The 27,853-nt window shown below is 41.4% G+C and overlaps 1 protein-coding gene across 1 annotated transcript; it reads left to right on the top strand.

Moving 5' to 3' along the window:
• The first annotated feature begins 9,858 nt into the window (after positions 1 to 9,858).
• On the top strand, positions 9,859 to 27,353 carry dipk1b (divergent protein kinase domain 1B). Its single transcript, XM_063073155.1, has 5 exons — positions 9,859 to 10,052; positions 15,029 to 15,163; positions 16,034 to 16,141; positions 22,382 to 22,558; positions 23,323 to 27,353. Exons 1-5 carry the CDS (start codon positions 9,990 to 9,992, stop codon positions 24,133 to 24,135), a joined length of 1,296 nt encoding a protein of 431 aa, XP_062929225.1. The 5' UTR covers positions 9,859 to 9,989; the 3' UTR covers positions 24,136 to 27,353.
• The last annotated feature ends 500 nt before the right edge of the window (positions 27,354 to 27,853 follow it).

The raw sequence follows: 27,853 nt of genomic DNA, 5'->3' as shown, positions 1-27,853 counted from the left end.
TAGTACAGCACAGTACAGGCCCTTCGGCCCACAATGTTGTGCCGACCCTCAAACCCTGCCTCCCATATAAGCCTCCACCTTAGATTCCTCCATATTCCTGTCTAGTAGTCTCTTAAACTTCACTAGTGTATCTGCCTCCACCACTGACTCAGGCAGTGCATTCCACGCACCAACCATTCTCTGAGTAAAAAAACCTTCCTCTAATATCCCCCTTGAACTTCCCACCCCTTACCTTAAAGCCATGTCCTCTTGTATTGAGCAGTGGTGCCCTGGGGAAGAGGCGCTGGCTATCCACTCTATCTATTCCTCTTATTTATCTTGTACACCTCTATCATGTCTCCTCTCATCCTCCTTCTCTCCAAAGAGTAAAGCCCTAGCTCCCTTAATCTCTGATCATAATGCATACTTTCAAAACCAGGCAGCATCCTGGTAAATCTCCTCTGTACCCTTTCCAATGCTTCCACATCCTTCCTATAGTGGGGTGACCAGAACTGGACACAATACTCCAAGTGTGGCCGAACCAGAGTTTTATAGAGCTGCATCATTACATCACGACTCTTAAACTCTATCCCTCGACTTATGAAAGCTAACACCCCATAAGCTTTCTTAACTACCCTATCCACCTGTGAGGCAACTTTCAGGGATCTGTGGACATGTACCCCGAGATCCCTCTGCTCCTCCACACTACCAAGTATCCTGCCATTTACTTTGTACTCTGCCTTGGAGTTTGTCCTTCCGAAGTGTACCACCTCACACTTCTCCGGGTTGAACTCCATCTGCCACTTCTCAGCCCACTTCTGCATCCTATCAATGTCTCTCTGCAATCTTTGACAATCCTCTACACTATCTACAACACCACCAACCTTTGTGTCGTCTGCAAACTTGCCAACCAACCCTTCTACCCCCACATCCAGGTTGTTAATAAAAATCACGAAAAGTAGAGGTCCCAGAACAGATCCTTGTAGGACACCACTAGTCACAATCCTCCAATCTGAATGTACTCCCTCCACCACCACCCTTTGCCTTCTGCAGGCAAGCCAATTCTGAATCCACCTAGCCAAACTTCCCTGGATCCCATGCCTTCTAACTTTCTGAATAAGCCTACTGTGTGGAACCTTGTCAAATGCCTTACTAAAATCCATATAGATCACATCCACTGCACTACCCTCATCTATATGCCTGGTCACCTCCTCAAAGAACTCTATCAGGCTTGTTAGACACGATCTGCCCTTCACAAAGCCATGCTGACAGTCCCTGATCAGACCATAATTCTCTAAGTGCCTATAGATCCTATCTCTAAGAATCTTTTCCAACAGCTTTCCCACCACAGATGTAAGGCTCACTGGTCTATAATTACCCGGACTATCCCTACTACCTTTTTTGAACAAGGGAACAACATTCACCTCCCTCCAGTCCTCCGGTACCATTCCCGTGGACAACGAGTACGTAAAGATCCTCGCCAGAGGCTCAGCAATCTCTTCCCTCACCTCCTGGAGCAGCCTGGGGAATATTCCGTCAGGCCCCGGGGACTTATCTGTCCTAATGTATTTTAACAACTCCAACACATCCTCTCCCTTAATATCAACATGCTTCAGAACATCAACCTCACTCATATTGTCCTCACCATCATCAAGTTCCCCCTCATTGGTGAATACCGAAGAGAAGTATTCATTGAGTACCTCGCTCACTTCCACAGTCTCCAGGCACATATTCCCACCTTTATCTCTAATCGGTCCTACCTTCACTCCTGTCATCCTTTTTTTCTTCACATAATTGAAGAATGCCTTGGGGTTTCCTTTACCCTACTCACCAAGGCCTTCTCATGCCCCCTTCTTGCTCTTCTCAGCCCCTTCATAAGCTCCTTTCTTGCTTCCCTATATTCCTCAATAGACCCATCTGATCCTTGCTTCCGAAACCTCATGTATGCTGCCCTCTTCCACCTGACTAGATTTTCCACCTCACTTGTCACCCATGGTTCCTTCACCCTACCATTCTTTATCTTCCTCACCGGGACAAATTTATCCCTTACATCCCGCAAGAGATCTCTAAACATCGACCACATGTCCATAGTACATTTCCCTGCAAAAACATCATCCCAATTCACACCCGCAAGTTCTAGCCTTATAGCCTCATAATTTGCCTTTCCCCAATTAAAAATTTTCCTGTCCTCTTTGATTCTATCCTTTTCCATGATAATTATAAAGGCCAGGGAGCGGTGGTCACTGTCCCCCAGATGCTCACCCACTGAGAGATCTGTGACCTAACCCGGTTCATTACCTAGTACTAGATCTAGTATGGCATTCCCCCTGGTCGGCCTGTCCACATACTGTGGCAGGAATCCATCCTGGACACACTTAACAAATTCTGCCCCATCTAAACCCTTGGAACTAATCGGGTGCCAATCAATATTAGGGAAGTTAAAGTCACCCATGATAACAACCCTGTTATTTTTGCACCTTTCCAAAATCTGCCTCCCAATCTGCTCCTCTGTATCTCTGCTGCTACCAGGGGGCCTATAGAATACCCCCAATAGAGTAACTGCTCCCTTCCTGTTCCTGACTTCCACCCATATTGACTCAAAAGAGGATCCTGCTACATTACCCACCCTTTCTGTAGCTGTAATAGTATCCCTGACCAGTAATGCCACCCCTCCTCCCCTTTTCCCGCCCTCTCTATCCCTTTTAAAGCACTGAAGTCCAGGAATATTGAGAATCCATTCCTGCCCTGGTGCCAGCCAAGTCCTTGTAATGGCCACTACATCATAATTCCATGTATGTATCCAAGCTCTCAGTTCATCACCTTTGTTCCTGATGCTTCTTGCATTGAGGTACACACATTTCAGCCCTTCTACCTTACTGTCTTTACACCGTTTATTCTGCTTCTCCTTCCTCAAAGCCTCTCTGTATGTTAGATCTGGCTTTACTCCATGCACTTCTTTCACTGCTCTGGGTCCCATCCCCCTCGCAAATTAGTTTAAACCCTCCCGAACCATGCAAGCAAACCTACTTGCAAGGATATTGCTCCCCCTCTAGTTCAGGTGCAACCCATCCAATCTGTACAGATCCCACCTTCCCCAGAAGAGATCCCAATGATCTAAAAATCTAAAACCCTGATCCCTGCACCAATTCCTCAGCCACGCATTCAACTGCCATCTCCTCTAATTCTTACCATCTCTGTCACGTAGCACTGGCAGCAATCCTGAGAACGTCACCCTTGAGGTCCTGTTCTTCAGCCTTCTGCCTAATTCCCGAAACTCACACTTCAGGACCTCATCCCTCTTCCTGCCTATGTTGTTGGTGCCAACATGTATCACGACTTCTGGTTGCTTTCCCTCTCGTACCAGGATGTCGTGCACCCAGTCAGAGACATCCTGGACCCTGACACCTGGGAGGCAACAAACCATGCGGGTGTCCTTCTCACGTCCACAAAATCTCCTGTCTGCTCCCCTGACTATAGAGTCTCCAATGACGACAGCTCTCCTCTTCTCCGTCCCACCCTTCTGCACCACAGGGTCAGACTCAGTGCCAGATAATAGATTAATCAAGCCTCCCACATTTACTGAGTTGCTAACTAATGCAACGTCAACAAGCAAGAAGGGTCAGGGTCATTGTTGTGTTTAAATGGAGCATCAGTCAATGTGCAGTGCAAACTCAGCTTTATAGACATTTTTCTTTGTTCTAAACAGAATAGAGTTAAGTCTTACAATGAGATGAACCACTGCTCTTACTCCAATCCTGCTCTTCACATGAAGAGAAGTGGTTTACAATCAATCTTTAAACAGATTCATTTCTTCACACATTGAATCTGAGTTTTGCAGATTGCTTCTCTCTGTGTTCCAAGAGCTTTTAAATAAGATAAAGTACTCCATACCAGAATTACTTTGAACTAAACGATCTTGCAAAGAGAGAAAGCATTCCTCCAACTCCAGTATTACTCTTCATGTGAAGAATATTCTCCAATTCATCATAAACACATTGATTCAATTAACTCAAAATATGTCACAAGTGTTAGGCCACACTTGGAGTACTATGTCCAGTTCTGGTCACCTCACTATAGGAAGGATGTGGAAGCATTGGAAAGGGTACAGAGGAGATTTACCAGGATGCTGCCTGGTTTAGAAAGTATGCATTATGATCAGAGATTAAGGGAGCTAGAGCTTTACTCTTTGGAGAGAAGGAGGAGGAGAGGAGACATGATAGAGGTGTACAAGATAATGAGGAATAGATAGAGTGGACAGCCAGCGCCTCTTTCCCAGGGCACCGCTGCTCAATACAAGAGGACATGGCTTTAAGGTAAAGGGTGGGAAGTTCAAGGGGGATATTACAGGAAGGTTTTTTACTCAGAGAGTGGTTGGTGCTTGGAATGCACTGCCTGAGTCAGTGGTGGAGGCAGATACACTAGTGAAATTTAAGAGACTACTAGACAGGTATATGGAGGAATTTAAGGTGGGGGCTTATATGGGAGGCAGGGTTTGAGGGTCGGCACAACATTGTGGGCCGAAGGGCCTGTACTGTGCTGTACTATTCTATGTTCTATATACAATTCAATTGAGCTTTTCAGATAATAGCACACCCATTGTTACATGCCTCTGCATTAGAGAGAGTACTTCAGACTTGCACTGCTATAGATCATTGAATTGAATATCACAAAAACATAAGCTATTACTTCTCCAGTTCTGATACTCAGATAAAGAGTAGCTTGCAACAGTCATACAACTATTGAATTCTTAATTCACACATTGCAGGTGGGCTTTGCAGTCATACAAGACTTTACCATGAGCTATCTTAAATAAGATAGCATACATTGCACTTTGATGTCTATTAATTACAAAGCCTTACAATGAGATAAACAATTACCACTGCTCTAGTATTGTTCTTTCACTAAAGAGAAGTAGTTTACAATCTGTCATATAGCAGATAGATCATTTGATGTAAGTTACCCATACATTGGAATGTGCTTTACAGACATTGAATTCTCTGTTAAATGCCTATGGGTGATAGAGCACTTTATAACAATAACTTTTAACCAAATAACCTCAGAGAGAACCAACAACGGCCTTTGAACTTATTTAACTCAAGAGCTCAAGTTGCTGTACACCTACACCCTCAGTCTTATACACTAATCCTGTACCTAATAAAGTGCCCATTGAGTCTATCTTCAAGGTCTTCTGCTGCTATAACCTATCCACTTCAAGGCTGGATGTGCTGTGCTTTCAAAGATGCTGAGAGGTTACATCTCAGGTGACCTTCTGTTGAAATGTTTCATCCCGGCCAACATGCAGCCATTGCTGTGATTCTATTGGAGTGATGGGGAGTGTGAGTTTGATCACATTGGAGATGTTAATATTACTTAGATTAGAGTTAGGGTAATTGGGACCAGTGTGACAAAAGTGGGGTTGATATTATTTGATGAGCATTGGCGCATTGCTGTAGATATGCAAACACGAGGAATTCTGCAGATGCTGGAAATTCAAGCTACACACATCAAAGTTGCTGGTGAACGCAGCAGGCCAGGCAGCATCTCTAGGAAGAGGTACAGTCGATGTTTCGGGCCGAGACCCTTCGTCAGGTCTAACCGAAGGAAGAGCTAGTAAGAGATTTGAAATATTATACCTGTCCATGTGATTCCTGTTAGTATCAATGGCAGTAGTTTCTGTATCTCAAATTGGTTTGATTGCAGTCGGTATGCTTTCTGTTGCTGACGTGATTTATATTAGTAAGATTCCTGCTGGTGAAATAGCTGTTGGTGTACATACTGCTGAAGTAATTGTTGTTGATTTGACTCTATGTTGGAAGGATTCCATTAAGGGTATTATAGTCTCTGACATTTTGGTGACATTTCTATTGATGTGATTTATTTGGTATGGTCAATGTTGGTACCATTCCTGTGGGCCTGACTGGAATCAAGCCATAAACATTCTCACAAAGATGAAGAGCTCAAAGGCACACCTTATAACACAAACTCATATTAATAACACCTACTGTGATCACAATAACAACTATTTAACCAACCAGACTTGTCTTAATGATATTTATATGAACAGGAATCGCGTCATTGCTGTTCACAATTACAAAAATACTCTGGGAATTTAATCAACATGAACCTGTACAATATCAATTAATTAAATCAATGGAAATCACATCAATAGGATTGACACCAACAACACTACACTTATACCAAAAGGAGTCTAGCCTCACAAATACCAAAAAGAAACATCTTACTGATGCATCAACAAATTTGTGTCAGAACCAACCATATTACTTCAAACAAAAAAAAACCAAAGCAAACAAAATGACATTGCAAGAATAGCCAACAGGAATTATATCAATTGTATTCATGGCTAAAAGTACTGGAATCCTGGCCTCAATACTAGTAACGATCACACCAAAAGAAACAGAAGCAATGAGACTGACATCAATTTCACCGATATCAATCCCACCTCATATGAACAGAAGAAATTCGAGCAAGGGAAGACAAATGCTCAGTTATTAAGAAAAACCATGACTCGTCTAACCTTGGTTTTATTTCAAAACTTTCCCCATATCAGCACTGACCCAGCTCTCGAGGGGCAGAGAATTCCAAAGAACCTTTCTTAAACTGGCAATTGCTTGTTCTGAAATGAAATCTTAAATTTTAAATACCCCCACATGGGGATACATTCTCTCCTTTTACCCCCTCAAAATCTTCATTAAGATCTCCTCTTGCTCTTCTAAATTTCAATGTATGTTGTCCAAACTGCTCTAGCTTTCTTCATCGGACACACTTTCATCTAAGAGATCAATGAGGTAATCTGTTCTGAACTGCAACTTATGCAAGTTTATCTCTCCTGAAACTCAAGGCGAGATATGTTAAATGCGGTTTTGCTAACAACCGCAGCACACCTGTGCATTCCAACATGATCTTCTACCTAGTCCAATTTACCTTCACACTCCTGTTAATTATTACAGTTGAACTATGTAAATCTTACCTTGGTTTGTCCTCCCAAACTGCAACACCTCACACTTGTCTACTTTAAATTCCACCATGCTTTAGCCCATTTTCTCTGCTAGTCCAGATCCCGCTATAAGCTTTGATAGCCTTCCTTGCTGTTCAATATGCCCCCAATCTTGGAGTCATCTGCAAATTTGCTGATCCATTCTACCATATTATCATCTAAATTATTAATATAAACGATAAACAACAACAGATCCAGCACCGATCCTGGCTTTATTTCCTATTATCTTCAATGCCTTTAACTAACTCATCCAGTAAGTAGTCTTTTACTGAGTATTTTCCAGAAATTCAAATATTTCACCTGTGTGGATTTCCATCCTTACTACATCCTCAAAAACTCTGATAATCATCAAAAATAATTTGTCTTTCATTAGACTATGTTTATTCTGCTTTACTGTGCTAAAATTACCCTTAGGATTAGACTGCAGCATTTTCCCAATGATAGATTTAAAATTAACTAGCTCAAGGCTACCTGCTCTCTGGTTCGCTTCTTCTTTCAGTGAGTGTGCTACATTTACAGCTTTCCAATGTGGTTGAACTTTTCCAGCTTTTAGGGAATATTGAACATTTATAACTCTACAGACACTCTTTAGGATGCAAGGACACAGACCAAGTGTCATCAGTCCAATAATTTCTCTAGTATATTTTTCACAATAATAATTACTGCTTAAAATTACTCCCTCCATTTTGCCCCCTGATTTCCCACTATTGTTGGGGCTCTGTTAGTATCTTCAAACAAAATACAAAATAGGTCACTCTTTGCGATTTCCTTATCTTGCACTGTTCATTCCCCAGACTCAAGCTATAATGAATCAATGTTTATGTTGTCCATCGTCCTTTACATATTGGCAGATGCTCTCATTGTCTGATTTTTTTTACATCTTACTAGCTTGAAACTCTTAACTTTTCTCCTTTATTGTAAGTTTTTTTATTTTACATTCCTCTGGTATACAACTAATATTTGAAACATTCTACACTGTCAGTTGAGTAAATAGGAATGTCATGAACAGTACCAACATCTATTATAATATTAGGAATTATAAGATCAAAGTCACCAGTAGAAAGCGTACACACCCACAGCAGGCACATCATTTCCTCCATGTGGAATGGCAGCAAGGCGTAAAATGCTGTGGCTCCTTGAGCTACCTCCTCACCACCCTAGCAGTGTTGATCCACACTGATCTTGAATGTTGTGGGGACTTTGTATGTTCTCTCTGTGTCTGTGTGAGTTTCCTTTGGGTGCACTGGTTTCTTCTCACATTCCAAAGAGGCACAGGTTGGTAGTTTTGGCAAATACCTTCAGTGTTTGGTAAGTGGTAGAATCTGCTGAGGATAAGTGATATTGATATAAGATTAATGCAAGGGCATGTTTGACCATTGGCTCAAACTCAGTGTACAGAAGGGTCCATTTCTATGCTATATTTCTCTCTACGGCTTAAAAGAATCATGTCAGTAGGAATCCTTACAACGGGCGACAGGATTAAAGCAAATGTTGCTCTTGTAATTTCTGATTTCATTGCTGCCTTTTTCATTCCCATTGTTTGGTAATATTTCCATTCGTATGATGATGGTGCAATTCCTGTTCCAGTTTAATTATTGCTACTTCGGTGGACATTGCTGATTCTCTATTCGTGTCACTGCCATTAACCTACCAATGGAATCTCCACTGGTGTAAGATTTGTCTGTGTGACAGATGGTGTGGTTCCAATGCTTGTACTTTTATTGATGTAATCCTGTTGACAGAATCCCCAATGGATTCCTGCTGGGGAGATTTCTGTTGATGGCATTCCTGTCAGTGACATTCCTTTTGAGGAGATTTCTATTGATGGGATTCTTGCCAATAAGATTCCTGTTATTAGGATCTATGTTGATTGGATTCCTGTTGAGGGGTCCTTGTCTATGAGATTTCCATTGATAATATTCTTATTCATGAAATTACGTTTGAGATTCATGTTAGGGACATTTGTGTTAGGAAGATTGCTAATGATGAGATACCTTTTGAGAGATTCCTATTGATCTGATTACTATTGGTGATATTAACAAAGAACATAGAACAGTACAGCAGAGAAACAGGCCCTTCAGCTCAAGGTTCCTGCTGATGGGATTCCTATTAATGACATTTCTGTTGATGTGATTCCGGTTATGGAGATTAATGCTGATGGGAATCCTACTGATTAGATTCCTGCTGTGGATTTTCTTGCTGATAAGATTCCTGTTACCGTGATTGCTGTTGACAAGAACCTTATTGATGGGATTCCTGTTGGAGTTATTCCTGTTGATGGGATTCCTGCTGGGAATACTTCTGATGACGGGGTTCATGCTAATATAATTCCTGTTGATGGAATTCCGTTCAATAAGACTCTTGTTGCTGGGATTGCGATTAAATGAATTGAAATGGATGGGATTGTTGTTTAAGAAAATTTCTAAAAATGGGTTCCTGTTGAGGAGAATTTCTGCCGGTGGAATTCTTCTTTAGAGATTCCTTTGCTGCTGTTTTCCACGGCGAGTTCGCTTCGGATGTGCTTACATTTCCTTCGGGTTCTGCTCCATCCGACCCGACTCCATCTCCGATGGTTGGCATCCTACTGCTCCCGTTCCCGTGGGTCGGGTCCCTGGCGGGACTCGCACCTCCTCCCCGTCCTCCTGCGGATTGGCAGGCGTGGGACGCGCTCCCACCCCTCCTCCCCCGCCTCCTCCTCCTCCCCCGTTTGGATGCCCGGCGCATGCCCACCCGATCCTGCTCGCTGCAGCCGAGGACTTTACCGAACCCGGAGTGGCCGCACAAGCGGCGCCGAGCAGAGCGAAGCCGCGGCTCCTGCTCTCTGCTGATGGGGCTCGGCGCTGCGATCGCTGCCCGAGGGTAGGCGTTAATGCCTGCCTAGGTCCTGGGCTGCAGCGAGGGGCGTCGGTTCCTTCGCCCAGCTCCCGTTACGAGGAAGAGGGAGAGTGGGGGTCGTGCCGTGCCGGGTTGTGCGGGCAGCGAGGCCGGTCCGAGGATGAGACGCGCCCGGAGGTTGGTCCATCTGGTCGTCTTCTGCCCCTTCTCTAGGGCTCTGCAGGTACTCGGGGGTCCGAGCTTTTAATGTGGGGGGAGGGTAGGCAAGGGTAGGGGAACCGGGAAATCGCAGACATCCCCCAGCCCCAAATCCAGCGTCGATAGCGTTACCGTCTGGGAGACCCCAAGCAATCCAGCAACTACAAATCGCGTTTATGCAACCCCATTTAATATAGTAGAGCTTCATCCAGCGAAAATTGTCACGCAGCCAAATAAAGAGATGTCAGGGCAGGTGACCATAAGCGGTGCAAAAGGGGTCGGCTTTAAAACTAGTCACAAAGGATAAGAGGGTTTAAAAAAAAAGGGATTTCCAGAGCTTTTGTGTCGAGTAGCTGAGGCCATTCGTGCCGGTACTGAAGAGGTATAGTTTGGTGATGGTCAGAGATCTCTGGAGGTGCCACGGGCTGGGAGGGCTGAGATCCTGAGCAGATTAGTAAACAAGTGTTTAAAGCCCGCTTCACTGAGATGGGTCAGGGGCTGAAACTGCCCCAAGCCATCCTCTTTCCCTGAGCTCACACCTCTTCCTCAGCTTGCCATCTTGATTGGAATAATAAAATAATGCACCATGGAACCAGTCCCTTCTGGCCAACACATCCATGCTGACCAGCAAACTAGTGCCCATGTTTGGTCTGTATCCCTTTAAACATCGCTCATCAAAATACCCTTTAAATGTTGCTCTTTTATTTCCTGTTTCCTCTTCCTCAATAACTTGCTTGTAATGTCGAGTATTTTTTATACTTTAGATGGAATACTGGGAACTTTAGCAAAATACATCCTTACTTTCTCGCAGATTTCTGTGAAAGTTAGACCAGTGAATCTAGATGTTGGACCAGTGAATCTGTATTTTTGTGTGGTATACAGTGTGTCACTATTCCCAGTGGCTCCAGTCTGTACCCATTGTTTGTCCCTTTGGGTAGGATCATTCAAGGATAATGGAGGGAACATGTGCTTGGAGACAGACAATGTGCGTGAAGTCGAAATAAGTACTTTCCATGTATTTACCAAATATTTATCAGTATTTACCAAGAAAGATGTGGAGGACGGAGAGGTCAGTGTGAATCCTGCTAATTTACCAGGGCATTTTGAGATAGAGGAGGAGGTAGTGTGGGGTCTCTTAAAGAACATCAAGGTGGATAAGTCCCAAGACCATTATTGAGAGAGTTAAGAGATGAGATTGGTGGGGCCTTGACCAGTATCTTCTCTAGCCATATTATTCAAGAAGGAAAACAGGAATAATCCTGGAAACTATAGATTTGCAAGTCTCATGTGGTAGGGAAGTTACTAGAGAAGATTCTTAGGTATAGGATTTGTGAGTAATTGGAAAATCATGGCTTAATTAAGGATAGTCAACACATATTTGTGTGGTGCAAATTGATTGGGTTTTTGAGGGGGTGATAAAGGTGATTGATGAAGATAAACCGGTGGAAGTTGTCTTCATAGATTTTAGTAAAATGTTATTCAAGGTCCCTCATAGGAAGCTCATCCAGAAGATTAATATCCATGGTGAATTAGCCATTTGAATTCAGAAGACAGAGTGTATTTGTCGATGGGACTTATTCTGGTTGGAGGTCCATGAATAGTGGTGTTCCGCGGGGATCTGTACTGGGACTTCTTATGATCTATAAAAATTACGTGGATAAAAATGTAGATGTGTGAGTAAGTTTACAGAAGATACAAAGATTGGTGGTGGTGTGAATAGTGTAGTAGTCTGGCAAAGGATACAGTGTGATATACAGTAGCTCAGTTGCAGCTGGAGTTTAACCTGGACAAATGCGAAGTGTACTTTGGTTGATTAAACGTAAAGAGACAGTACACTGTTAAGAGCAAGACTCTTAACAATGTTGATGAGCAAAGTGATCTTGGTGCCCAAGTTAGTAGCTTCCTGAAGGTGACTACACAGGTTGATAGGGTGTTAAAGAAGGCATGTGGTGGTGTATTAGTTGAGTAATTGCATTCATGAGATGGGATGTTACGTTACTATTTTATACAAGTCCAGTTAAGCAGCATGTGAAGAATTTCATTCAGTTCTGGTCACCCCATTGTGGAAAAGATTCGAGGCTTTGGAGAGGGTGCACAGGATTACCCTCATTAAGATGAGGGTGCCTAGATCAGAGGGCATGGGTTATAAGGAGAGGCTGGACAAACCTGGGTTGTTTTCTATAGAGCAGCAGAGGCTGAGGGGAGATCTGATGGAGGTTTATAAGATTATGAAGGGTTGAAATATCTAATACCTGAGGACATACATTTAAAGTGGGTGGGGGTAGGTTCAAAGGAGATGTGTGGACCATGTTTTTTAAGAGAATGTCAAGTGCATGCAGTGCACTGCCTGGGTGGTACTTGAGACAAATAATGGTAGGGCCATGCAAGGGGCTCTTAGATAGGCATATGAATGGGCAGGAAATGGAAGGATATGGGCATTATGTAGGCAGAAGGGATTAGTGTAGTTGAGCATTTGGTTACTAATGTAATCAGTTCAGCACAACATTGCAGGTCAAAGGACATGTTCCCTTTCTGTACTGGTCTGTGTTTTTGTCCTACATCACTCAACCGGTTTCCTTTGGTTTATTTCCATTGTAGTCTGCACTAATCCCGATAATCAAAAGCTCTCCTCTGAGCAAGAAGGATGAGGGTTCAAATATTTGTTAGTGGTGTGACCTCATTTGCCTTCATGCTGGGCAGCGATGATTCTTTGGTTTCAAATGATTTGATATTATCATGCCCCTGGGGTGTGGGATTGCAGAGCACAGCTAATAATGCATTTACTAATGCAAAACAGAATTATTTTGTCCATTAAATACTGCTGTCATGTTTGAAGAGGCACTTGATATGCAACCTTTAGAATAATAAACCCTTAATATTGGTTAACACTCTGCAGTGCTGTAAAGTGCTACACCATAGGCAGCACTGCACTGTCAGACAGAAAGGAATGAGGGATGACAGACTGTTGAAACATTAGAACTAAAGGAATGTTGTGCTGTAACAGGGAACACTTCACTAAAGGATGTGCCATAGTAAGTGAATGTTAAAGGTACCCATATTATAAATGTTAATCTATTTGCTACAGTACTACTCAATGAAGAACTAATAGATTACCTGAATGTCCAAACATGTATTTTTTTCCTCTTAAACAACATCTAAAACTGATGTTGGCAGTTACCTAATTCTTCTGTTGGATCCATTGTGTGCAAACTGGCTTGTGCATTTTCCAACACTTCTACTGTAACTAGAGCTTCAAAAGTATTTAGCTCACAGTGAAGCACGTGGGCACCTGTGGCATTGCAGGAAAGGTGTCAGACATTGTGCTGTTTATAAGGACAAGATCACAATAACATAACAGAATTGTTGGTGACACAAGCAGAAGTGATAGGAAAAAATGCTGCCGCACAGTGAGCGGCGATTTGTTTGAAATGCAGATTCAATAGTAAGGTATGAAAGAGAACTAGATATATAGTTGAAAGAAAATTCAATGGATTATCATCAGAATCAGGGTGGTTATACTGACATTACAGTATGTCGTAAAATTTGCTGTTTTACAGCGGCAGAACAGTGCAGTAAATTTAAAAAATCTATAAGTTATATCAGAAATACTTAAAAAGTGAAAAAAAATCAAGTGAAAAGGATTGACCTTTAATTCTGTGATTCTAAATCGGATCATTCTATGCAATAAGTTTCAAACCCAAACATGATTCACACTCAGCACTGAGGAAAATATGGTAATTAAGTCAAATACAGAAGCCTCTTTCAACAAAGTCAAACCTATCAACAGCAGTGGATACTTTAATGATATTTGTTTAAAGTTATGCCTTGTCAAGAATACTGGGAGAAGTGGAATGTTCTATCTGAAAGGATTTCGGATATTAATTTATTAGTAATTTCAAAAAGGCATGTTGACAAAGGGAACCATTTGCAGGGCTTTGAATGATCCAGGGAATGGATAGCTCTTTACAGTACCAAATTCCTCCCCTTGTGCTGTGCGATTTTATGAGATCTCCTGTTCTGGAAATAGTATCATTGGACCTTTTATGTCTAACGGAAACTGCGGATGGATCTCAAAGTCACAGCCTGGACCATTTGTTCAATTTTCTGAAGCAGTTTGAAGTCAATACCAGTACAGGATGAATTCAGATTTAGTTCTGAGGTGAGGGAGGTCTCTGCACACTCAAAGATTCCTGTAAAGTTCAGGTGATTGTTTTGGTTGGACATGGAATTGAATACCTTTTTTCCTCTCTAAACCAAAATGTATCATCAAATTTAATTAACTTTCAGATTTTACCTGTTCAATTACGGTCTGACACAGAGCACATGGGCTAACCCCAGTTCAATACAAGATTCAAGGCCACATCAGTGACTCCAGTCTGTATATTCTTCTCTCACCATTGATTCCAGTCCCCAATTCTGCATTTTACAATCTACTATTCTCTTCTATCTTGTCAGATCAGACTGGCTTTTACCTCCTCTCCCAATCTGCTCTATGTAGAGAAAAGTGCTTTCTTTCTGATCCGATTATCTGAGTGCTTCTCTGCTGGACGAAGAAAACTCCCTCCCATGGATTCAGCTTGTATCCTCCTCCAATGGATGCATGTAAACCACTTCAACCACAGCAAATGAACACACCCGAGTGGCCGCATGCAACATCCCCTTCACTTCCATTAGCTACATACAATAAATCCAATCACCGGATGAATGTAACTGCCACTGATTCTCCTTAACACAGATAGAAGGGACATATCCATTAACCGGGTTATACACATTCCCAATTGTCCACCTTCCTTAGAAATTTATGGCAGCCAAAAGATCTTCGTGTTTTCCAAGTGCAGTCTTAAAACTGACAATGTTGTCATTTTCCATCGAGTCACAGGATGGTGATCCCACATATTCATTATCCTCCTTTGGTAATTCATACAACCTGTGGCAGTGAAGCTGTTGATGAGCTGTAATAGATCCTATTCGGGACTTTCACTATTTCTTTTTTTTTGGTAGAAGCGCCTCCCTGGTGTCAAAGTGAAGTACCTGTTCTTGATGTGGTTAGGAATCCTACTTGGCAGCTGGGTGCTTTATATGCACTACTCCTCCTATTCAGAATTGTGCCGAGGTCATATCTGCCAAATGATCATTGTAAGTATTACAGCTCCGGACAAATTAGCCTTTTTCAATCAATGCATGTCACATGACTGAAGAATTAGCTCAATAATTGATGCTGAGTTATTAAAAATAGCACTTAATTTATAGAAAAATCAATAAGAAAGTAAAACATCAGAAGGAGAATAAGCAAACTGATTTAAAAGTGGTCAAATTTGCAGATCAATGTTTTCCAGTGTCATCTTGTAAAGTGTGATATGTCAATGCCATAGCCTGCATCAGGATCTATGATGTGTGTAACTGCACAAAATCACATGTACATTACCAGAGGGCGTGCACCTGAGGTGAGGGTGGGAGTGCAAAGGAGAATGGGGATCAAAGTCTTTTTCGCTCCACAGAATAGTATACCTAGAATGCACTGCAAAGGGTAGTTAGTAGTTAAGCAGAGGTGATAGGAGACATTAAGAGGATCATAGCTAGCCACTTGAACATGCAGAGAATGGACCCTGTGTCAGAGCTGGGATTAGTTTAATTAGGGATCATTAGCTTCATTGGTTCAGCACAATAGGCTGAGGGCCTAGTCCTGTGCTGTGCGGTTCTATGAGAAAAATGGTATTTATTGAATCCTCTAATTTCATACCGTTTCTTCTAGATCTGAGCTACTAGCTCAGATCTCCAAACTCAAAAGCAAGATCACTGAGTATCTAGGACAATGAATGATAAGAGGCAAGATGGAATTGTTAACAATATCAGAAGAGAAAGTGGCCAAGTTTTAAGCCCTGAGCTTAAAGTCCATTGTTCACTGAACTATGAATGGGATGTTTCATATATCTGGAAATTGGAATCTCCTTGTTGTCGTTAATGATTATTAAAAGTACTTTGACCTACAATATGATTCCTTCTCAGTGTGATCGTTATAAGAAAGGAATTATTTCTGGATCTGCATGCAAGGATCTGTGTGAAGAAAACAAGTTGCTGTTTCAACAATGCCTGTCATCAAACCCCGTGAATCAGGTATTTGATTTATTGATTACGCTAGTATCAGTGTTTATACAAATGTTCACACATAATGGTTGACAGCTGGACTCAACACACACTGGGAGGCATGTTTATGCAAAGGAACATTAAATAGCCAGGACAACATGGCCCAGCTCCTCTATAATATAAAAGGCAAATTTAAACAATTCCGTTCCCTTTTCTACAACTCAGAACAAGATCTAAGGCTGCCCTGTCCCCAAACTGCTATGGAGTAAAAATGGGCACCTGAAATTTGGGGCCATGGACTCAAATTGGATTTTAAATAAAAACATTTAAGATGTATTTTTTTCAATCAGAGGTCGATGAGCACATGACTCACTGGTATCAAGAGTGCAAAGGGAATTCTACATGTAAATGGGAGGTTAGAAACATAAACATAGAAAACCTACAGCACAATACAGGCCCTTCGGCCCACAAAGCTGTGCCAAACACGTCCTTACCTGAGATATTACCTAGGGTTACCCATAGCTCTCTATTTTTCTGAGCTCCATGTAGTTGTCCAGGATTCTCTTAAAAGACCCTATCGTATCCAGCTCCACCACCGTCGCTGGCAGTCCATTCCATGCACTCACCACTCTCTGTGTAAAAAAACTTACCTCTGACATCTCCTCTGTACCTGCTTCCAAGCACCTTAAAACTCTGCCCTCTCATGCTAGCCATTTCAGCCCTGGGAAGAAGCCCCTGATTATCCACACAATCAATACCTTTCATCATCTTATACACCTCTATCAGGTCATCTCTCATCCTCCATCGCTCCAAGGAAAAAAGGCTGAGTTCACTCAACCTATTTTCATAAGGCTTGCTCCCCAAGCCAGGCAACATCCTCTGCACCCTTTCTGTGGTTTCCACGTCCTTCCTATAGTGAGGCGACCAGAACTGAGCACAGTACTCCAAATGGGGTCTGACCAGGGTCCTATAGAGCTGCAACATTACCTCTCAGCTCCTAAACTCAATCCCACGATTGATGAAGGCCAATGCACTGTATGCTTTCTTAACCACAGAGTCAACCTGCACAACAGGTTATTGCATTGTCCCAAATGAGATTTTGGAGGGTGTTCCAATGAAATCAATTGATAACAATTGTCATCTTTATTGCTAATCTTGTACTGCCTAAGAGCTAAAGTTAGTAGTCATAAGAAAGGCACAGGAGATAGTTTGTGTATTACTCATTGAGGAACTGTCATGCATTCTCATCACGTTCCAGTTCCAGGTTTAATCCACCTCATTTCCTCCTTCAAAGGTAACATGAATTTCTTAGAAACAATCAAATAAAACTCCAAGCTAAGCTAGTATCAAATTACAATAAGTATTTTTGGAGGTGGATCTGGAATATGGTTTATATGATCATTTGTGATCCTGTGTTTCTCAAGATATTAAGGCTAAGCCTAACAGAAGTTAAATGAATCCAGATGTTATCATTTGTGAACATGGCATTCTTGAAAGGTGGAGGGGTGTGTATAAAGACTGTAGAAAGTGCATAAATATAACTTATTAAAATTTGTTTTTAACAGTCAAAGCATTTCTCAGAAGCATTAACATACAAGAATATGGCTCCAGGTCACCAGCAGTGACATCATACTCTGGGGAAATTTGAACACTAATTGTGGCATCACTAGAATGACAACTAATAGCGGTGAATGGAACTGAATGAACCCAATCAAGTAGCATTTAATTTTATAAGCCTTCCAGGACAGTATGCAATAGTTGATACTACTCACTTACTTCCTGCCCATTATGCTGCTGGCGTTTAGGGCAGCAATGAAGGTCCTCCATCTCTGGCGGTGTTCAGGGCTTCCTTCATCATGTCGGTAGCTTCCTCTCAGTTTTCACTATTGGTGGCCATACAAGTCCTGGGCAGAGACTCAGGAATGCCGTCGCACACAGATGAAGAATTCTTCATTGGTGTTTCCATAACAATTTTGTTTTACTAGTGAAGGAGAGGTCTTAGCCCTGAATTGAACCACCGAATGTGGAGGGCCAGTGGACCACTCTTAGTCTGTTCTCTATCCTGAAACATAAAGCTCAGACTCCAGCCAACATAGCTCTCAGTGTCTTTGAGACATGCAAGCCTCCAAACTACAACAAGGTTGTGGCCCTCTAGGAGTAGTAGTTGAGACTAGATGAAAGATTAATATGTAAGAACTTGCACCACCACACTACCTTCCATCTTCAATACCCATCAAGAGACTTCATAATCAATGAATTATTTTGATGTAGAAACAATGTGGCTTTATTAACAAACAAAGCAGCCAGGTTGTGCAAAGAAAGATCTAATAAGCAGCTAACTAAGATGAATCATGTGTGTTTAAAGGAAATTTCTGGTTAAAAGACTTAAATGTCCAGTCACTTATGGTCACCACACCATAGAAAAGATGTGATAGTGCTGGAAAGATTCATCAGGGCATTTCTAGGGATGATAGGTTTAAATTATGAGGACAAACTGGAGAGACAAGGTCTGTTTTCCTGAATCAGAGGACATTAAAGTGGTGCATGATTGAGGTATATAAAATTATGAGAGATATTGATAGGGCAGACTGCAGGAAATGTTTCCTCATATTAGAGGTAATAAAATTGGAGGACATAGGTTTAGAGTAAGGGTGAACAGATACAGAGGGGATGTGAAGGTGATCATTTTCACCCAGTAAGTGGTGAGTACCTGGAATGTACTGCCTAAACGTGTTGGAAACAGAGTGAGTGCCAGTATTTGTCTAGATGAGCATTTGAATCACCTCAGTGAAGAAGGTTATTGTTATGTTTTGTAACTCTAAAATTAATTAAAAGCAAAAAACACAGAGCTGGAATGTGAGACTAACTTTTTTTTTACTTTAAGCAGGGTGCGCAGAAATCACATGGTAGCATGATGACGTATACCATTTACATACCCTTGCCATTTATGTGTAAACACATAACTGGCAATGTATTATGTAAACAAAATGCTAAATCAATATATTTACAATATTACTCAGATATTACTAATATATTAAATACACAACATTCCTCCCTGCTTAGCTATAAACTCCAACTCAATATAGAATGCATCTCAACTGTATACACAGTATACTATATAATACAACTACTATTCATTCACAGCATAGTAAATTTTAAATTGTACCATTCAGGCCCAAAGATTTAATCACTGTGCCAGGTGAGACTTGTGGCCGTGAAAACAATTTCAGATTCCAGGGTGGGGCCTCCTCTATAATGGTTATAGGAGTTGACTCTGGGACTGCAGGAAATGGTTCTGACAGCTCTGACAATTGACTCTGTTTTCAACTGATGGATGTGTCATCTCCAGATGATATCAAGCACAATCTCTACTATGTAGAAGAGTGGTTCGAATTCCATCCTTAATCTTTCCAAGTACCCATTTTTTGATGACCTCTGTAGTTCCTTCTCCAGGACTGCTTGTCCAGGAGTGAAATATCGAACCTCCTAGTTTAAGGAGCCCTCAATTTGTCTCAGCTCTTGTCCTGCATACTCCTTCTGAGATTGGGTCTGAGGAGATCCAAGTGTGAATGCAAGCGACAACCCAGGAACAGCATAGCTGGTGAGTTGTTGGTTGTGTAGTGTGCTGCATTGCCATATGCAAGGAGGAAATTGTGAACCTCTGATTGAGTGTCAGTGTACTGTGTTCTGCTGACGTTGCTCACGGTGCATGTTTTAGACTCTGGACAAACCTTTCCACCAAGCCATTTGTGGCTGGATGGTACAGTGCAGATGTAATATGTCTGATTCCATTCATTTTCAGGAATGACTTGAAACTGTTCCACAACAAACTGTGGTCCATTTTCACTAAGTGTTCTGGAACATCTGTCCTTGAGAAGAGGCTTCTCAACACATCAGTGTGCAAGACTGTAGCAGAGGCTATTGGGAAAACTTCTGGCCACTTTGTACCTCCACCTACTACGAACAAGAAATTTGTGCCCATAAATGGTCTGGCAAAATCTACATGAATCCTTAGCCAGGACAATGCAGGTGATTTGCAGGGATGGAGAGGTGCTGCTCTTGGCATTTTCTGGGCATGATGGCATCCTGAACAGTGCATGGCAAGCTGCTAAATCTGCTGATCTATCCCAGGCCACCAGACAAAGCTTCAAGCCAACCCTTTCATTTTACCTACACTTAGATGACCAGCATGTAGCTCCTCCAACACTTTTTAGCTCTCAGTTTGTATGGTACAACTCTCAGCCCCCACACAAGGCAACCTCCGTTAGGGGCAAGTTCATCCCGCCACTGGTAAAAGTAGGGAAACTGAGTTTCTGCTGCACATTCCCACCATTTTGGGTGGCCATGTAGACCTGAGACAATGTGGGGTCTGTTCTGGTTTCCCTTTGGATCATCTCTGCTATAATAGGCATACCTTCACTTGCATTAGGGAGAATACAAAAGAGTAAAATTTTTTGAGGTATTTCCTTTTCCAAGGATAAATGGAACAAGCTTTCAGCATTTCCATGCTTAGTTGTCCTCTTGAATTCAATCTTGTAATTGTCCCCCCCAAGAAACAGAGACCATCTCTGTATTCATGCTACTGCTGTTAGTGAAACACCTTTCTGTGGACAGAAAATTGACACTAATGGTTGATGATCAGTAACACCTCTTTGGGGTGTAAAACATTTTAACCAGTACTTGTCAGTAAACTGTCTCCTATACAAGTACTGGTTAAAATGTTTTACACCCCAAAGAGGCTCAAAGCCTCTCTCTCAATCTATGCATAATTTTTCTCTGCAGAGGTAAGGGAATGTGATGCAAAGGCCTTTACTTCCGTCACTCATAACATGGGGATGACTGCATCTATATCATACAGTGAGGCATTACAGGGAAGCTTCACTGGACAGTGTGAATCATAATGTGGGAGTACAGTGTCTGACATCACTATTTCCTTTACTTTTTTGTAAGCCACCTCACACTGCTTCGTCCACTGCCATTTCTTTCTGATCTGTAGTAATTAACAAATCCTAAACAGGGCTGCATCTATGACACATCGTTTGGTCTTGAAGCATCCACTGCTGCTTGAATTTTCTCAGCACACGTGTAATTCTTGTGTGTCAATAGTATGACCACAGTAAGTGATGCTTGGTTTAAAAGAATTCACACTTGTTGCGTCATGCTCTGAACCCGTAATCTTCCACAGCCTTGAGATTTTGGAGATGTTCCTTATCATCTTTACCGGTAACAATGAAGTTATCCAGCTAACACTAAGTGTCCGGGTGGCCTTGCAGCACCCGTCCCTAGCTTTTTGTCAGAGTGCAGGTGCAGATGCTACTCCAAAAATAAGCCTAGCATGACAAAGGCCTTTATGAGTGCTTATGGTGAGAAACAGCTTGGACTCTTCTTCTTTCTCTGTCTGTACGTAGGCCTCACTTTGCTTAAGTGTTTTCCTCCAGAAAGATTTGTGAAGATATCCTCTGTCCTGGGCAAAGGGCAAAGATCTACTGTCCATTGATTAGTACGGTCCATTGATTGGGTGGGCTGATTAACTTGTGTTCATTTTGTATGACTATATGACTAAGTTACTGTACTCATCCATAGTCAGTGTTATGGGACCATATGCATCCACCAGAACAGAATGACAAACAAAGGAGATTTTATCATTATATTACACGTCTCTTTTTGCAAATGCAGGTTAGATTCGGAGCCCACTTTCTTCAATGAAGTGTGACTCAGAGACAAGAATGCTACCAGCTGTACTTGGTGTTAGAAAGAGTACTTTTATGAGATTGTATTGTTTAATGTGTTAGTTGAGCATAAAAGAATCTAATGAACATTTTTGAGAGGTATATATGTAGGCCATAGCTTGAATACACATTTTGGAAAATTACATTTTAAGATACAGCATACAATTAATTTAAGAGAGGATACTGCTACCTTGGAGGCATTGGTGACTTTGGACCAATGATTTTCAAACTTCTTGATTTGCCCTTTATCTGGACCTGTTTGAATTTGCTAGATTGATTACCATGTTTAGTCAACTCCATTATCGTCACATTGGTAGGTCAATTTGAATGAATCTTCAGTTCCCTCCCTCCCTCTCCATACAAGAGCTTCTCTGATCACGAGAATCACAGTAATCCACATGGCACATCACTGATACATTCAGTAAAATACAGCTGGTCTTGAGAAATGCAAGAGGTACAATGAGCAGGTGTGGTGAAGGTGGGTTTTGATGCCGAGGGCAGTAATACCATCGTCATCCTGTAATGTTTGAACCTCTCCTAGGTTTATAGTGGTATATGGAGAGGGAAGGAAGTCATTATTAAGTGTGGTATAGAAGATGCCTTCAGAGCGGACCTAAACCCAGAGACTCTGCCTCGGAGAGATGTTGTGCTGTTCGACAAACCGACTAGGGGTACCTCAATGGAGGAGTTCAAGGAGATGCTGCTAACATTCCTAAAGGTTGGTTTAATAGGATTTTCTATCAAGCATCTCTGATTCTGAAATTCTAATTGATAGATTGAATCAGATTCTGGATCTGTCATGAGTTAAATTGCTTCGGGCAAATCAAAATTTAAGCTCAAAATCTACGTGATGAAAGTAGATGCATGGTAGAATCCTTCCTAGTCGTATTGAACTCCTCAGAAGTGAATATCACCTCGTTTACATATAGAAGGATCATTAGCTATTCTATCAGATCCAGACAAATAATGGGGATAAAGAGGGGGCATTAAGAACACTCACTTGCCTCTGTGCAAAATCCTAGAAACACTTCCTGGTGTTCTGTAAACTTGTACAGCACTGATGATCCTGTACCAATCCTTTTATAGCAGAAAGGTGCCTTGTTTCTTTTACTTGATGCCCAGCCTTAAATAGTAGAACCATAATTTTAAAATAATTTATTCAAATATTCCTAAAAGGCTTCTAACACATATTCACATCTGACCTCCAACAACACTATTCACACCAGGATTCGTCCATCATCATTAAACCTACCAGCTCTAAACCACAGACAGCTTATGAACCTCTTCCCCCAAAACTCCTTATCGAGTCACTGTTTGGTTTAGTTTTCAGCTTTCTCCTCCTCTACACTGTATCTCCATCTCACTGAACTCCCACTGACAAATAGCCTATAAGATTCATACTTAGTTTTCTTGTTTTTACTTTGAAACTGTATTTAGTATTCCTGCAATGCTGTCAATCACAATGCTTTCACTTTATTTCAGGCTAGTCTTGGAGATCAACAATCACTTGGAAACCTTGTTACCAGAATAATCAGCATGGCTGATATTAACCAGGACAAGAAGGTGTCATTAGCAGAAGCAAAGTCTATCTGGGCTTTGCTTCAGCTCAATGAGTTTTTATTGATAGTTTCTCTGCATGAGAAAGAACACACAGCACAGTTGCTGGGCTTCTGTGGAGATTTGTACATCACTGAGAAGATCCCCTACCACTCCCTCTACAGCATCAAGGTGCCACATTTCCTTGAGGCAGTTTTACCCTCAGTGTTGCAGAAGAGCCTGAACCAATGGTTTGCTCCTGCATGGCCCAGGCGAGCAGAAATCACCATTGGACTCCTAGAATTTGTGGAGGAGATTTTTCACGGCACTTACGGTAGTTTTTATATCTGCGACACTGACCCAGGTAACATCGGCTACAATGAGAAATATGATTTTAAAATGGTTAACCTCAGGAAGGTGGTAACAGAGATGACTCTTAAAGATTTCTATAAAGGGCGTCATTGTGAACACAACACAGACTGCACACATGGAAAGGACTGCATAGCAACTTGTGACAAACTCTTGAAGCAATGCAATACTGAACTGATACAGCCAAATCTGGCCAAAATTTGTGGTTTACTTCAGGAATATCTGCTATATGGGGCACCCACTGATTTCAGGGATGAACTACAAAAACATTTACAAACCTGCATGACTCTGAATGGCCTAGCAAGCCAGATGGAGGTACATCATTCACTGCTGTTGAACAACATCAAAACGCTACTGTGGAAAAAGATCTCTAACACCAAATATTCTTAAAGGGTCAGAGATTCTCTAAGCATTGTATTTGGGGTCTGTAACATCATTTATAAGTTAGTATTATCTGTGTCAACAACTTCGTAAAATTCTAGGCAAGTAGCTGTAGATCCTAATAAGACAATTTAAAATAACCTTTACATTGTCAGACTTTAAATCTGTTGTAGTGTGAGGGATGAAAATGATATTAAAGATGAAATATAGCGGTTGGAGAACAAGAAACATTCATTTATTTGTGGGTTTTTGCTAATTGTTAGGGAATTGTTCCACTGGTTACAGTCTCAATCTTGTGAGTATAACTTTTATCAACAGAATGAGATTTATTAGTAGTAACTTTCAACCTGCCATCTCCTTTAACCCATGATGAATGTCACAAATTGAGTATGTCAGTATGCTAATAACTCCTCCGAAAAGTTGCAATTCAAATATTTACCTTCTACAGATACAAGAGACTACTGCTGTTAGGATCTGAAGCAACAATCTGCTGCAGCAATTCAGTATGTCAAGCAACATCAGTGTAGGGAGAGGAATTGATGCAGGGTTTCAAGCCAAAACACCAACAATTCCATTCACCTTTCTGCACAATGACACTAATATCTCCAAACCTTTTAAGTCCTCAACTTCGCTTCTGATCTTGCTATCACCAGAGCCTTCATAACTCCCTCACTAGCTCTAAGCAACATCTTCTACACACCACACCCAACTTTTCTTCATAGAAGCTTCATTCATTCTCCCAATCTCCCCTGTACCATATGGTCTTGTATTTAGGTAGTGAGGAAGAGGTGCTACTTTGAACTCCCTAGTTAGTCTGTTCCAAACCTTTGCCACCAATTGAAATGGGTGCATTGAAACTCTCAACTTCATTGTTTAATGTTTGATCCAAGTCCATATACTGTAGGGTGTGATGTTGAATAATACACCTTCAAAATCTTATATAGATGGTTTGGAGGGAAATATGAACATGTAGCACAGTTCCCATTTTATCCATCAATCCCCCTTTACTTGTGAATGATTCCAGCAGATCATGCAAGCTTTTCTCAGAATTCCTTAAAAGGATTTTGTCTGCATATTCTAGTAACTTTCTCCCAACTCTATATTTCCATTACCATGACTTAACTCTAGAGCGTCAAGAGAAACAGTTTCTGCACACCACTGTTGGATACTCAGTAGTGGATCATGTGCAGTTGGTGAGCTACTGCTAATCCATCTAAGCTTCACTCATCCCTGCTTCCATCAATTAATAACTTCAAGCTTTACTTTAACATCCTTCATCCCAGGTGATCCTGAAGACATGCACATTCCTCTGCCAGGATGTATCTGGTGATGGTATAACAGATCAATGTCAGGAGTGCACTCTTCACCAAACTGCAGAACTTTATATCACAACCTACAGCAAATATTCTTTAGATATTTTAGTATTTAGTTTCGCATTTGGGGGGGGGGGAATTATTCAAATTCCTGTTTTGACCTCTTCAAGAAAAAGACCAAGAAAACCCCAAATCTTTTCAGGCCAAAAGGAGACATTATTAGGCAAGGCTGACAGGGAGTTGCGCCCATTCCATCTCTTATCACTCTTCTAAAGATCCATGCAGTCCGTATAAAAACTATTGATTAGTGTAAACTTATATTTAGCAATACCATAAGCTTTTCTAGCTTCTACAAGGCACATGTCAGAGTATGATGGAATACCATCCACTTGCTTGGATGATTGAAGTATCAAGAAATTTATCCAGGATGAAGTTGCCACTTGACTGACATACCATATTTCATCTTCAAAATTCAGTCTCTCCACCATAGCATATGTACATTGCAGTGTGTACCGGCCACAAAGTATACTGCTGTAGTTCACAACTTCAACATTTTCCCCAAAAATACTTACACCACCTGCAAGGACAATTTGCACATGGGAATGCCACTACCTGCAAGTTCTTATTCATATGACCCATTATTTTGCCAGAAATATGTCGTCGTTACTTCAGCATGATTGAGTCTACATTCTACGATTCCCTACCTAATGACATTAGGAGTACCGTCGCCAGGTGGTCTATAACTGTTCAAAGTGATTCACCAGCACCTTCTCAGAGATAATCAATGATGGGGAAAAAACAACTGCTATGCCAAGAATGCCTTGTAAATAAATAAATACCAAACGAAAATAGGTGGATCTTTGTGTTAATGTATGTTTACTGTTTTCTCAGTTTGATGGTGTCATTTTAATATGCTTCATCACTAAACTGCCCTCCTCCCTATTTATCACAATGTTTCAGAGACCAGCCCTTAAAGTAAACTCAAGACAGTGTCCCAGGTGTCCTCAGATATAAAAGTTGTATTCCCTGTCATGATGTTTGGGTGGGGGAACCCGCCATAACAAGTCAAACGTCTCATTACCTAGAAAGTGAGCACTCCAAACCAAAATGTTTTGTTGCATTTTAGTCCTATTTAGGTCAAACAAAGTTTAAAGCAGCAAAATGAATCACGGAAGGCTCAAAGAGCTACATAGTTTAATTATTATTCCTTTACTTCCTATGGGACCCAAATCATTTCCCCATTTCTTCGTACACAAGATGGTGGGATTTAAGACTTAGAGCAAAAGCTCTTGGACACTGGCTTTGAGCAAAACTAAAAAGTTGCAAACTATGTGAAACCAGGTACCCACAATGAAATCTGTTGATCAAGCATGTCTGGGGAAATCCTTGTGGACGTGGGAAACAGAACCCACACCCCAACTCAACATCTTTTAAGAAACTGCTGCCCTTCTTGATTTAGTTCAAAGGTAGCTAGAAGAACCACTGCCTCACATCACCGGAGATGCACATTCAATCATGATCTCTGCCAATTGCACACGGATAGTACATACTCTGTTCGACCACGAGCTCCTTTTGGATGCCCCAGGTTTTAATCACATCTCAAAAATGTGCAAGTTAGTAGAGTAAATGTTCACTTTAAATTGTCTCCAAAGCACAAAACACTATGCAAAAGTTTTAGAGACCCTAGATTGTTTTATATGGTTTTAGATAGTATGGCTTCAACAACCCCGATCTCAGCCTCATCAAGGCTGGTTGGAATTACTTGGAGAGATTGATGGAAGTGTACAGGAATTGGGATGTTATGTTGAAGTTGTACAAGATACTGGTGAGGCGAATTTGGAGTATTTTGTGCAGTTTTGATCATCCATTAAAGGTTGAAAGAGTACAAGGAAAATTTACAAGGATGTTGCCAGGACAGGAGAACTTGAGTTATAAGGAAAGATTGAAAAGGTTAGGACTTCACTCCTTGGAACATTGTGAGGAGAGATTTGATAGAGGTATACAAAATTATGAGGGGTACAGATAGGGTAAATGCTAGCAGGCTTTTTTTCACTGACATTGAGTGGGACTACAACTAGAAGTTATGGGTTACAGATGGAAGGTGAAAAGTTTAAGGGGAACACGAGGGAAACTTCTTCACTCAGAGGGTCACAAGAGTGTGGAATTGCCAGTGCAAGTGGTGCATGCGAGCTCAATTTCAATGTTTGAGAGAAGTTTGGGTAGGTACATGGATGGTTCTGTGCTGTACTTTTCTATGACTCTAATACATTGGAAGTAAATGACCAAAGCTGGGATCACATCAGATGCATCTATATTTTGCTTTACAAAAACAGATCCAGCAGCAAATGGGTCTGTCTTCAATTACTGGCTTGGTCTCTCTCTAACAGTGGTCCACTCCTTCAATATTGCCATCT

This window comes from Mobula hypostoma, chromosome 21 (genome assembly GCF_963921235.1).
Source record: "Mobula hypostoma chromosome 21, sMobHyp1.1, whole genome shotgun sequence".
Lineage (NCBI taxonomy): Eukaryota > Metazoa > Chordata > Chondrichthyes > Myliobatiformes > Myliobatidae > Mobula > Mobula hypostoma.
This window is presented reverse-complemented; position numbering and strand designations above follow the sequence as displayed.

Bases quoted from the DNA above. Each gene is read 5' to 3' on its own strand.
- dipk1b (XM_063073155.1), top strand. From the start codon at position 9,990: ATGAGACGCGCCCGGAGGTTGGTCCATCTGGTCGTCTTCTGCCCCTTC. The intron at 15,164-16,033 runs GTAAGTATTACA...ATTCCTTCTCAG, and splicing joins ATATCTGCCAAATGATCATT to TGTGATCGTTATAAGAAAGG. The intron at 22,559-23,322 runs GTTGGTTTAATA...ACTTTATTTCAG, and splicing joins TGCTGCTAACATTCCTAAAG to GCTAGTCTTGGAGATCAACA.